The sequence below is a fragment of the Coptis chinensis genome, chromosome 1, assembly GCF_015680905.1.
Source record: "Coptis chinensis isolate HL-2020 chromosome 1, ASM1568090v1, whole genome shotgun sequence".
NCBI lineage: Eukaryota > Viridiplantae > Streptophyta > Magnoliopsida > Ranunculales > Ranunculaceae > Coptis > Coptis chinensis.
The window spans coordinates 32,528,700-32,542,963 of record NC_141456.1 but is presented as its reverse complement, the minus strand read 5'-3'; the positions used below and the strand labels follow the sequence as shown (position 1 = coordinate 32,542,963).

General features: G+C 39.4%; 1 protein-coding gene and 1 pseudogene across 1 annotated transcript; one reads left to right on the top strand and one right to left on the bottom strand.

The window, feature by feature from the left end:
• The first annotated feature begins 272 nt into the window (after nucleotides 1-272).
• Nucleotides 273-1,215, top strand: LOC147523523 (large ribosomal subunit protein uL18y pseudogene; annotated as a pseudogene).
• Nucleotides 1,216-5,154: 3,939 nt separating this feature from the next.
• On the bottom strand, nucleotides 5,155-6,135 carry LOC147523522 (uncharacterized). The gene has a single exon (XM_086571363.1). It carries the CDS (start codon nucleotides 6,133-6,135, stop codon nucleotides 5,155-5,157), a length of 981 nt encoding a protein of 326 aa, XP_086427489.1.
• Between the last annotated feature and the right edge of the window lie 8,129 nt (nucleotides 6,136-14,264).

Sequence of the window (14,264 nt, the reverse complement as noted above, 5' to 3'; positions counted from 1 at the left end):
GCAGCCTCTCGTTTAAGCTACTTGGCGGCTTTCTTCATGAAGAAAATGATGACCCAATTTCAATAACATCGAAATAGCGGGGGATACTTAACCGGGCATATCGAACAAAAACGGGTCTCTTGTAAAACTCTCGTCGTAGAGTCTTTGACTTCTAGATATTCCTGTGCCACACATATCAGTCTGTTGCCATGGTTCTGTTTTATTCTGATCAGCTATAAGAAATTGGGGACGCTGGGTGTTCCTACACTCAACTTGTATTGGTTTTCTCTCACTCTCATTCTCTTCTCGGCAGCAGAAGAAAGAGCATATCCGAAAACCCAACCATGGTGTTCATCAAACCCACAAAGTCGAGGGCTTACTTTAAGCGTTATCAAGTCAAGTTCAGGAGAAGGAGAGCTGGAAAGACGGATTACGGGGCTCGTGATCCGCCTTATCAACCAGACAAGAACAAGTACGGGACACCCAAATATCGCTTTTGTTGTGCGGTTTACCAACAAAGATATAATTACTCGATTGTATCTACTAGTATTGCTTTGGTGATATGATACTTACATCAGCTTATGCCCATGAACTGCCTCCCCGATATGGGCTTGATGTTGGTCTCACCAATTACTCGCAGCCTATCGCAGACCGCCTTCTCTTGGCTCGCCGTGGTCCCGAAAACACTCGAGATGGATGAGGAGTAGGAGGGAAATGTTGAGGCAACTGGGAAGATTTTTCTATTGAGCTCATCGATTCCGTGAGGCCTTTCCGGTGCATTGCTTGATGTAGGCCTTATTAGAACAACAACCGGTGCACTTAAGGGTGCATTGGATGGTGGGCTTGACATTCCTCACAAAGACAAGAGATTTGGCGGATTTAAGAAAGAGAATAAGCAGTTGGATGCGGGGGTTCACCGAAAGTATGTCTATGGTGGCCATGTTGCCGCTTATATGATGACGCTTAATAGAGGATGAGCCGAGAAGTACCGCACCCATTTCTCTCGAAAGTACATCAAGAAAGGCATTATAGCCGATGGGATAGAAGAACTGCATTAAAGGTAGGTATGCCGGTATTCGTACGATCCAACAAAGATAGAAATCGGAGAAAGAGGTCTCGAAGGCACACAAGAGGTTCAACTTGAAGAAGTTGACATATGATGAGAGGAGACCTTCGGATCGAAGGTCGCCGACCGATTGTCAAGCCCGCTCTTCTTCACAGAGGGAAAGTAAGTGAATACGGGCTGCTTTGCATTGCCTTCTTGTGAGATCGTGGGATAGGATAGAAGAAGCAAGAAGTTTATTCAACCCGACATCTACTTTCTTTGCTGAATGGACCGCTTTTGAAGCACCTATGTTTATCAAACCCCGCCTTTTTGTGGGTAGAAAGCGATTTGACTTATTAAGCGCAGTTGGCATGAAACAAATCTCGGTGATCTGATGTCTCAATGCCCAATTCGCTTTGTACACCGTGAGCATCGATTTGTCAAAACAGATCTTAGAGAAAAAGCAAATAACCGGATCCATACTTGAAGTGGAATCAAGATAGAGTCATCCAGCCAGAAAGGGATTGAATGCGCCTGAACTCTGCTGCGGGAGAGAGGATGATGATTAGAGATAGTTCACCGATCCATTATGCATTTTGTCGCTTTTGTTTCTTGTCAAGAGTTTCCCGTGGGACTTCATCCATCTTGTCGTTCTTCACTCTTGTTTCGATCAACCCCATCGACTTATATCATACTTATGTATCAAATCCCTTTACCTCAATGTGTTTGAAGGGTTGGTTAAACCTCTCATGTTCCAACATGCTAAATTAATCATTAAGATAGTTGGGGTTGTATTCCCGACCCACTCTTGGTCCCTTTTTCTACACCAACTCTTGCTGCTTTACGCATGTGTTGTGTACTTTGCAATGGCGTTGATACTCTCCCATCGCATTCTCTTCCTTTTCTTCATTATTATCTTTTCTGACTTTGGCTGCCCTTTGGCCTTGTTTCTAGACTTCCTCTTGGCCTTATGCCATCCCTCGTCTCCGACTAGAGGCCGCTGGTTTCTATTAGCTGTTTAGTTTTGACACTAATACCATTTATTGGTGGAGATTCTAACATTCCAGCTACCTCTGAATCTTCTTCAAAGATCAAGGTGGTCTGAAAAATATTCTTTCTCGAATTCCTCTTCACTTACCGAAAGTAGCTATCCTCCTCGCCGAATTTCTCCTCTCTTGATTGAGTAAACTTTCTTTTCTTTAGAATCTTCAATTTCCTTCTTCTCCTTCAGATTCAGAGAACCCACTTCTGATGGCTCAAATTCAGTTATGACCTCCTCAAATTTGTCCTCCTGTAACATTTCTTGTTCATTTCTGGAAATGGCTGCCACATATGGAACTATTTCCATGTTATTTTGCTTTTCAATCTCAGTTTCAGATTCCTGCACACCTTCATCCTCTGCTGGCATGAGTACTGCAAATCTGTTTGAAGCTTGTACCTCAAAATGAACTACGACTTGTGAACCTCTAACTGTAGGTTCAAGGGCTTCAGTCACTTCTCTGTAAGTTCTCTCTTGTGTTTGGCCAACTTCTTCTATTTAAAATCGTACTTTTAATTTAAAATTGTGGGTGTGTCTCGGGGAGGATTTTGATGTTAAGGAAATTACAGAAAAGACGATAAAATCTGCCACCAATAGTGAATGTCCTAAGTTGGAGATGGACCAGTTACAATCTCGTCTTTGGGAACAACTTAAAGGGAAGAGATTTTTACTAGTTCTAGACGATGTGTGGAATGAAAATGGTGAGAAATGGAATAACTTGAAAGATTTGTTATTAGGAGGTTCAATGGGAAGCAAAATAATTGTAACCACTAGAAGCGAAAAGGTTGCAGTTATAATGGGATCCGTTTCACAATATAAACTATTAAGGTTGTCGGAAGATGATTGCTAGGATTTGTTCAAGCAAAGGGCATTTGGTTCAGATCAAAAGCAAGGAAAGCCGAACCTTGTGGAAATTGGAAAGGAATTGTGAGAAAGTGTGGGGAGTGCCTCTAGCAGCCTAAAGCCCTTGGAAGCTTAATGCGGTTTAAGACCGAGGAACATGAGTGGGCCAGTATCAAAGATAGTGATCTTTGGAGATTGCCTCTAGAAGAAGTTGGGATTTTGCCTTTTTTGATTGAGAATAAGCTATAATCATTTGCCATTCCATTTGAGGCAATGCTTTTCCTATTGTGCTATATTTCCTAAAGGTTGGGTACTTTCGAAGCCAGAACTGATCCAATTATGGGTGGCACAAGGGTCTGTTCACACGTTCGGAGAAAATCAAATCTTAGAAGATATAGGTAATGCGTATGTCAAAGATTTGATGTGGAGATCGTTCTTTCAAGAAGCAGAACTAGATTACTTGGGGGAGATTCGGACTTTGAAAATGCATGACCTTGTTCATGACCTTGCACAATCTGTTGCAGGAACAGAGTACTTCATTGTGGGAAAGGAAACTAAAGGAGACATCCCTAATGGAGTACGGCATCTGCGCTGCGTGGGAGAAGATTTGCCAGTTGAGTTCCGAGAATCCTTGCGTAAACATACAAACTTACGGACACTTCTTTTTAACTTCGAAATTATCTCTCAATCGAGGATATTCTCTCAAGCTTTAAATGCTTACGCAGTGTCTTTGGGGTTTCTTTGGTAGAAACACGGAAGTTCCAAGTTCCATTGGTAAGTTGAAGCCTAAGATACCTTGAGATTATATCCGACTCTGCTACGAATCGTGTCCCCAACTCTATTACTAAGCTGCAAAGTTTAGAAAGCTTGGGGCTTTTATGTAGTAAAATTACACTGTTGCCTGGAGAAATCTGGAAATTGCAAAAACTTGAGCACATTTATACCCATAAGGACACTATGTTAACATACATGCCATCTGGCCTTAGTCATTTAACTTCTATTCGGAGATTAGAAACTTTTTTTGTGGGGAAGGGGATTGGATGCAAATTGAATGAGTTGAATGGACTAATACATCTCAAAGGCCTATTGAAGATTTTCAATCTTGAAAATGTGAGCAGTGCTAGAGATTGTGTGGAAGCGAATCTAAAGGGTAAGCCCAACCTTGCAAGGTTACATTTAGTATGGAATGACGAAGGCGTTAACAGAGTGAAAATTGATTTTGATGTGCTGGGAAACCTCGAGCCACATCAAAATCTTAAAGCGTTGGGCATAAAAGGTTCAGAGAGATAACAGTTCCCACGGTGGATGACGGATCCATTGCTCCCAGATTTAGTCTTGATTAGTCTCAAACAATGTAGAAATTGTCAAAATCTCCCAGCACTTGGTCAACTCCCATCTCTTAAGGATGTATAGCTGGAGGAATTGGATGCTCTCCAGTTCATTGAAGGTGGTAGCGTGGTGAGAAGACAAAGAGAATGGTTCCCATCACTGAAGATTGTGGATTGATAATTGTTACAGTTTGATGAGCTGGCCGAATGGGTTGGGAAACCTCACATCACTTGTGGATCTTTGGATTACTTGTTCCAGAAACTTGCGTCTGCCCGGAAGAAATGCGACACCTTTCGTTTTAAAAGATCTAACGATCGGAGGTCGGGACGGTTTGAAGACTTTGCCGTAATGGCTGAAAAGCTTCACTTCCTTCGCCCGCATCTTGCAAATCTATAATTTTCCAGATTTGCCGTCGTGCCGATTGATCCATTGCCTTCACCGCACTTCGAAAGTAATCGCAGATCTACTTCGTGATGCCTTGACAACTCGATGTCAAAAGATACTGAGAGAGGACCGCACAAGATAGCTCACATACCACGAAGTCGAGGTCAATGACATTCGGATACAAAAAAAATCTTCAATGTCGACTCTCTCTAGACATCGTCGGCAATAGTCATTCTTCGTGTATGTCACTCCACTTCCATCCACAACCAACTTAAAATTGATAATATCTGTTGTCTTTGTCCTTATCCACATGTTTTCCATTACAAGATGTCAAACCCCACCACACTATGATGTATGATAATTGTTATTGGGGATTGGGAGGGTTCAACGAAAGTACACCAAATGTTGTGGGAGACCTCTTATGACTCAAGGTCTAAGTGTTTCTTCTTCCTCGAGCCTGCTTTTTCCTCCAGAAGAAGTGCAACATCTTGCACCATTAGTGACAGTTGTTCCATCTGTAACAACTAGAGTATCCTCACTGACCATCATTACTGACAGTTGTTTCATTTTTATCCCTTAAGCAGCTTGTCTGGCCTGTGAGAGTATTCTTTTTTGGCGTCCATCTCATATGTTGTTTCCTTGGTTTGTTCTGAACCTGTGTTCTAGCCATCTGTGGTTGTATGACTGGATTATGTGCACTCACTTCTTTGTTTTTTATGCATTTTGAATCAGAATGACCAAAAATCTTGCAACTAGTGCATAAGTCAGGAACCCATTCATAATCTAGCCCAATGTCTACTATATCCCCCTCACCAATCTTGGCAGGAATAAAGGACGAAAACTTAAACTCTATGTCGACAACTACGCAGATTCTTGCATATGATATTCGGGTTCTTCTTGCTGTAGCATCATCCATGCAGATGGGCTCTCCAATGATGCTAGATATGAAATCTATACCATTTTTAGTCCATAGATGTTTTGGGAGATCCACTCGAATCCAAATGGGAAGAGGTTTGATCCCATTTCTGTATTTGTCAATTGATGGAGTCCATGGTCTCACAACAAATATTCTACCCGCAAGGAACAGGGGTTCATGGTCTATAACACACTGTTTATCCTCATCATTGACAAATTTAAAGTAGAAAAGATTTTTATCTGCCATCATAGTAAAATCGTCTGTTAACTTCCATTGTTTCTGGACAGCATCCTTAACAAAAAGGTACGACAACCTCTTTTCCACAAAGAAGCCTACTACGTATTCATTCCATAGATCTATTCCTTCAGTTATGATTTCTTTTGGAACCTCAGCAATTCCATCTAAAAACGAAGGATACACCTTAGTAAGGTTAGGCTGAAGTTTAGAATTCTTACTCTTAGTAAAAAGTGAGCTCCATGTTTGCATTCCGGTGGAGCTAAGGTTCTGGATTTGAGCCTCATCCCGATTTGTCATCCCCTCATCAGCTCGGGATGGGGGTAATAGATTTGGAGTTCCACCTGGCTCCAAAGACGTTTCCATCCTCAGTCAACGGCGATCTTCACCGGGAAACATCAGTCAAAGTTTGCCAAAAGTGGCAGCTTTCCCTCCAAGCTGTACTTTCGAACTATAAGTAGTTAAAAGATTGGAAAAGACCACACTACCCTTTCACTCTCTCTAGTCTAGGTATTCCTTTGAGCTATTGAACTTTGAGGGATTTACTTTGAAGTGCGGTTATTGTTTTGTTCATCAATTGACCTATCTTATTGAAAAAACTTTTGGTAATTTGAGAAGTTATTGGGTAGACTGATTAATAAGTAGGCATTGTTTGCAATGTCTGGTTGATCTTGGTTTTAAGAAAGGGGGGATGGAGCAATACTTTTATTATAGTTTACAATAATACAAAGAAGCAAAGTAATATATATTCTTTTACTGAAATGATCACCTTTATAACTGATGCAGAGACTGATAATGAGATTGGGTAGCCTCCTAAGTTTTGTTTCGATTTGAAAGTGTTTTGGCTAAAGAAGAAGTTTGATCTTTTTTTGTATAAATTACCTTTTTGTTTTTCATTTACGGAAGTCGCATGCAAAAAGAGTATCTGGTTTCATTTGTGGTGATTATTTGTGTAATATCTTGTTTTCAACTACTTAAAGTAGAATAACTGATGGGGTTTAAGGTTGATTATTGGGTATTGTCAACTACGTCATAATCCATGTGTTTGCTACATTATAATATTATCTATCTGTATTATTCAATTTCTAATAATGGAATTGCATCTACATCTACTCTGTTTTGTCTAGAATCTAGAATTCTAGATACGTTACAAGTAGTGATCGGTCTTGACTTGTTCCTTTTCTTTTTTGGGTGAGAAAAAAAAGGGCGTGGAGTGGCTATCATCCTTGGTCTTTCGGTCTTAGGTATGAAATAGCTACAAAACTTATAGTGAACATTTTGGTTTATAGAGTCGACACTAATGAAGCATATGCTAAGCTTGGTAGATGACTAAGCACTCATTGGAGTGATAAACCTTTAATTATTGTCTTCGGTTTATGTCTTTCTTGTTATTTCTAAACTTTTCTTGTTGTTTGTTTACACAGAAAATAAAATGCACAACGATGGCTTATTGTACATGCATGATTGATTCTCAAAACTTCATAGTTTTTTCGCGATTTTGGCGTAATAGGCGGAATATGGTACTATTATAGCAGATGCGTATTGTTGGATTTTGGACTTTCATCACAAGAATTTTTGTGTAGATAGTTTGATACTTTTGTTTGTGTGATAATCAAAATACTTTCGAAAGATGGATTGTTATTTCTCTTATTTTTGGTAGTGATTGGAATTGGTTTATGTAGCTTCCATGTGAAATGAAATTTCACTTTAGATTCTCATTCATAGTTCTATGTGGTTTTAGTACACAAATTATTATTATTATTATTATTATTATTATTATTATTATTATTATTATTATTATTATTATTATATATACAACACTTTTTGCCACGGCCATTTGCTATAAAAAAAAACCCAAAAGTAATGTTTTGCCGCGGCCATTTGCTGCAAAAAAAAAACCAAAAATAATGTCTTGCCGCGGCCATTTGTTGCAAAAAAAAAACCAAAAATAATGTCTTGCCGCGGCCATTTGTTGCAAAAAAAAAAACAAAAGAATGTCTTGCCACGCCATTTGCTGCAAAAAGAACAAAAATAATGGCGGAGAAACATTTATTGCCACGACTTGTGGCAATAAATACTTTTTGCAGCGTCGCGGCTCAGATTAAAAAGAAATTAATTTATTTTGACAATTAAATTAATTCAAATAAAAAACAATGTTTTGCCACGACATGGTCGCGCTAAATGTTCACTCTCTTGTAAGCGGTGGCAAATGTCGTGGCAACAAACTTCTTTCCACACCTTTTTGCCTCGAAATAGGCTAAAAAAGTTTTCGTGGCAAAACACATGTTGCCACGAATTTTGGGCTTTTTGCCACTACAACTAACCGTGGCAAAAAACCATATTTTTAGTAGTGGGGAATACAACGACGAATAATCTGATCCGTACAATACTTAAAAAGGTAGGGCTCATCCCAGTAGTACAACTTGACTCTGGCCAAGAACTTATGACGTTCATTTCTTGACCAATCATTAGGAATAATATCAGACGCTAAATAATTCACAATGTCAGCATACCATGGTGCAGAAAAAATAGCATACAGATGCTCATCAGGAAAAGAGTCCGGTATGGACTCAGAATCACTATCGTCATCATTTGTAAGTCTAGATAAGTGGTTGTTAATAACATTTTTGACCCCTCTTTTGTCCTTTATTTCTAATGTGAACTCTTGTAGGAGAAGAATCCATCGGATTAGTCTCTGTTTAGCATATTTCTTTGCGAGAAGGTACCTAAGGGCTGCATGGTCCATGTAAACTAGAGTCTTAGAACCAACCAAATAAGGACGAAACTTATCTAAAGCATAAACGACAGCTAAGAATTCTTTTTCAGTAGTTGTATAATTCCTTTGAGCATCGTTTAAAGTTTTAATAGCATAGTAAATAATGGTGGATTTATTATCTAGTTTCTGTCCCAAGACAGCACTAATAGCATAATCACTAGTATCGCACATGAGTTCGAAAGGCTTAGACCAATCAGGAGGCTATATAATGGGTGCAGAGGTTAAGGCGGCTTTTAAAGTTTCAAAAGCCTATTTACAGATAAAATTAAAATCAAAGATGGCATCCTTTAAAAGCAAATTCATTAAAGGCCTAGCTATTTTTGAAAAATCTTTGATAAAGCGCCTATAAAAACCTGCATGGCCTAGAAAGGCTCTAATATCATGGATAGTCTGTGGTATAGGTAGAGTCGCTATCTTATCTAGTTTGACCTTATCTACTTCGATGCCATCACTAGATACAGTGTGCCCTAGCACTATTCCTTTTTTTACCATGAAATGACATTTTTCCCAATTCAAAACCAGACTCTTCTCTTCACACCGTGTCAAAACCTTAGACAGGTTAGACAGGCAGTTAGTGAAAGAGTCTCCATAGATAGAAAAATCATCCATGAAAACTTCTATGAATCGTTCTACCATGTCACTAAATATATGAAGCATACACCGCTGGAAGGTACCAGGAGCATTACAAAGGCCAAAAGGCATTCGTTTATAGGCGTATGTTCCAAAAGGACATGTGAAGGTAGTTTTTTCTTGGTCATCAATATCAATAATAATTTGGAAATAGCCAGAGTAGCCATCCAAAAAATAATAAAAGGCATGACCAGCTAGATGTTCGACCATCTGATCTATAAAGGGCAAAGGAAAATGATCCTTTCGTGTCATGGCATTTAAACATCTATAATCAATACAGATCCTCCATTTCATAAGACCATGTGTGGCAACATATTCACCCTTTGCATTACGTACCATGGTAATCCCTGATTTCTTAGGAACCACATGAATGGGACTTACCCATTCGTTATCAGAGATTGGGTATATGATACCCGTATCGAGTAACTGTAAGACTTCTTTCCTGACCACCTCTTTCATGGCAGGGTTCAAGCAACGCTGAGGTTCGTGAGAAGTCTTTGTGTTCTCCTCCAAGTGGATACAATGAGTGCAGACATTAGGGTCGATTCCCTTAATGTCGGCTAAGGACCAACCAATCACGGAACGATGTTCCCTAATCACCCTAATCAAACGTGCCTCTTCCTCCTTAGATAACAAAGACGATATAATTACCGGATGACTACCATCCGAATCAAGTTGAATATATTTTAACTCAGAAGGAAGAGGTTTAAGCACCGGGGTGGAAGGAATGTCAATAAATGCTTCTGGAGAGTCGTCATCTTGAGTAATGAATACTTGCTTAGGCAGCAGGTCTTCAAACTCAGTAGATGGAGCAACAGAAGGGTCTACGATAGGTGTAGACTCGAAGATGGTGTTGACTTCCTCTAAGTAGGAGTCATCGGCGAAATCTGAACTTCCAAAAGAAAGGAATTTATGCATCTGGTTTTCAGGAAACGTGTTATTAAAATAATCTTGAGCTAAGCTCTCGATCATGCTAACCGCCCCATCTACAGACAAATCTGGTAACTATTTCATCATTTAAAGAACATTTACCTCAACAGAAAAATGGCCAAAAGACAAGGACATCAAACCATCGCGGCCGCTTTATGGTAGCGTTGGCGAAAGGCTAAGAAAGGACGCCTAAAATGATCGAATCGTGGTCATTAGCAACTTCTGTATCGAGGATAACAAAATCAGCAGGATAATAGAAATCCTGAACTTTAACAAGCACATTTTCAACCACCCCCTTAGGATACTTAATAGACCGATCCGCTAATTGCAACGTCATTTTAGTAGGTTGCATCTCTTGTAGGCTTATTTGTTTGTATAGATAATACGGGAGTAAGTTAACACTCGCCCCCAGGTCTAATAAAGCGGCCGTCATGTGGGAATCTCTTAAGGTGCATTGTATAGTAGGACGACCAGGGTCCTTGTACTTAACGATTCCATTATGTTCTGATAAAGTTAGAAACTGTTCAGTTAGAAAGGCGTCTTTATGAATGTTTGTCTTATGCCTAGTAGTGCACAACTCTTTAAGAAACTTAGCGTGGTGAGATAACTTTTTAATTGCTTCAAGAAAGGGTAGGTTTATCGTTAGATTTTTGAAAACTTTCCTAATCTCATCGTAATTTGCATCCTTGTTCAACATAGCTAATCTTTGGGGAAACGATGGTTTCTCTCTATATTTAGCGTATGGATCAACTGGATGTCTAACCTTGGATTTATGTTTCTTAGGTTGTGGTTTAACTGGTACCTCTACAGGGTTAGGATCTTCAGTTTCTATTTCGGTATCTAGTTCAATATCCGGTGTAGGGACTACTGGTGGGGTAACTAAAGGCATAGTTACAGCGTTATCAACCACTTTGCCAGAACGGAGAGTGGTGATGGTATTTAGCTCACCTATGTTTGCATTTTCCTGACTAGTATTACCGTTTACCTCAAAAGCTGTGTTTGTTGTTTTAGGATTATGTATCGCTTGTCTTGGAAACACACCTTTGGGTTGTACTTTCTCTTGTGCTAATTGATATAAGGAAAGTTGGATGGCTTGTAAAATCTATTGTCGGGATTGCATAAAGGCATCAAAATGATCCAGTTGAGGAGGAGTGTTAGCTATAGGTTGTGTGACAGGAACTTTGTCACGTTGATTATTAATGGGTGGGTTGTGATAGTTATTATTTACCGGAACGATACCTCTATTAGCATTATAATTATTATAATTACCCTGACCTTGTCCTTGTCATGGTGGAGCTTGATTGTAGTTGTTTGCTTGCCTAACATTTTGGTTATTAAACCCTGGAGGTGTTACTTGTTGAGTATTTCTCCAACTGAAGTTGGGATGTTGTCTCCAAGGGGCGTTAGGAATAGGAAAACTATTAATTGAGCAAACATTATCTTATTGTGATGTTTGTTGTTCATAAGCGAAAGGATAATAGGAGTCGGGATGCTCAGGACTCAAACAGAAATTACATGGATTGGAGTTGACAACATGACGGGGATAGGCTTTTGTTGAACAGAAATAGCCTTTACCTTTTTAGTTAGAGATTCAATTAAAGTTTTTAGTTTAGGATCGGGTTTAATCTCAAACATACCAGCGGCCTTAACTGTTGTAGAAGAACTAGCAGAGCAAGAGATATCGTCCCAAGACAGCACTAATAGCATAATCACTAGTATCGCACATGAGTTCGAAAGGCTTAGACCAATCAGGAGGCTATATAATGGGTGCAGAGGTTAAGGCGGCTTTTAAAGTTTCAAAAGCCTATTTACAGATAAAATTAAAATCAAAGATGGCATCCTTTAAAAGCAAATTCATTAAAGGCCTAGCTATTTTAGTTTAGGATCGGGTTTAATCTCAAACATACCAGCGGCCTTAACTGTTGTAGAAGAACTAGCAGAGCAGGAGATATCGTCACTACCCCCTCCCTTAGTTATTATTACGCTTTGTTTGATCTTCAAAAAATTTATAAGCCTCTGAGGCTCCTTTACTGAGGAAACTACCCCCATTCATTATGTCAAGCACCTCTTTATGGTGGTGTAACAGTCCCTTGAAAAAGGCATGAACTAACGTGTCTTTCGCGAGATTATGGTGGGACACTCTATAAGAAGATCGGTGAAACGATTTCAAGCCTCTAAAAATGATTCATGAGGATTTCATCGAAAGAAAAGAATCTTGGAAAGCATTTCATCGGTCTTCAGTGGTGGGTAAAAATGTTTCATAAATAGTTGAACAAGTTTGGCCCATGAGTCCACAAAATTAAGCGCTTAGGAAGTTAACCAAGACGACGCCTTATCGGCCAAGGTGAAAGGAAACACCCTCAGTTTAATTTGTTCAGCACCAACCGTAGGATGGTGGAATGTGGTAAGGACTTGTTCAATCCTATGCATGTGCTGATAAGGCTTTTCATGGTCTAACCTATGAAAAACGGGTAACAAATTAAATATATTTGGGGATTCGGAAATCCCCCACTGGGTCTGCAAGAACGATGCAAGATTTTGGGCTATCGTTCAAGGCTTTGTAAAAGTCAGAAAGGGGTGACTCTGTCAGAAAGAGGTGACTCTCTTTCTTCAGCCATTATATCAGGTGGAATGTGTGGTATACTAGCTAGATGTGTAGTGAGTGGTATACTAGAAAGACGTGTTTGTTAACGTTGCTGGTTGATTACGTTAGACGTTTTTCTTCTGCCTGACCTTAATCTCATGCAAGGCTAAGTCCAATCTTAACCAAACACGACAACACTCAAAACAATCCTGATATGCTAGTATAAACCTCTAACAGGAGATGCGAGGAGTGGAAGAAAGAAGTATGTGAATGCCTCCTTGCTTCGCTTATGAATAACGTCTTGTATACGTGAGCTCAGTGTGTATAACGAGTTAGAAACACTGAATAACTTGAAGTAATGGAAGTTTGAACTAACCTGTGGAAATTGGGCGGTTCGGAAGAGGGCACGGGATGCGCTCTAAAGTAGCCTAGTTAGGGCGCAGGGTGCGCTCGTGTCTGACTCGAGGTCCAGGCACTTTGGGCACGAGGTGCGCTCTGGTTAAGCCTTGGGAGGGCGTGGGGTGCGCTCTGGCCTTAGCTGATGTCCAGGCACTTCAACGCATGGTACGCTCTGATTTTGTCTAGGATGGCGCTGGCGAAGCCAGGTTCGTGCGACCGATGCCTAAAGCACTTTAAGCCGGAGATGCGCTCATTGTATTCCTACGAAAAAAAATCAGTTTCGAAGCAAACAGCCACAATTAGAAGCAAACAAAGGTGAGTGGGTTTAATGGGACTTTGGGAAGACTAACAATACTAACGAAAACAAATCTAAAGGGAACTAAGACGGCAGCGGCGCCATTTGATAATAGGGAAAACGATAGTTTTACCTACCCATAAGCAATTAAACTCAAACGTAAGTAAAACTAGAACTAATTTACGTTTTATGTTATCAAAGTTTTCTACACTCCCGATGGTATTGCACTAAGTGGAGTAGAGAATTTGTTACACTCCTAGTTCTTTAGAATTAACGTTAACTAATATTATCAGTCTATCCAAAGTCAATGAGAGTAACACGGAAATTATACTACGATGGAAATTATACTAACAAGATACGATAATTTAACAAACTAATACTAAATTGATAATATGATAAGGAATTAGGGGGGATTGATTCCACCTTAACTCGACTTAATTTACTAACGAAGAATCGTCGTAATCCGAATTAAAATGCTTTTGCATAACAATTGGGTAATCCTAATCCCTAATTGTTCATGGTAATCTCTACCAACTAACAACTAGCTTGTGAAACAATCAAACCCATTCTCATGGTGAACTAACTGTTTTCTAGAATTGAATGGATTATTACGTTTATTCTACACTAATCGAAATCAAGTTTTCATCAAGGCTTATTCAACCCCTTCTAATAGAGGTTTTAGCCTATAATCATTACACTATCACTTCTCAAACAAGAACTCATAGAACAACTCATTATTGATATAAAGATTAATTATAACTTTACTATATTGATCTAATCAAGAATTCAAATCAAACTTAACAACTAAAAAATGATTAACAGCTAATAACTGAATTTAAGACAACTAAATCTAAATAAGAATTAAATCAACAAACTAAATG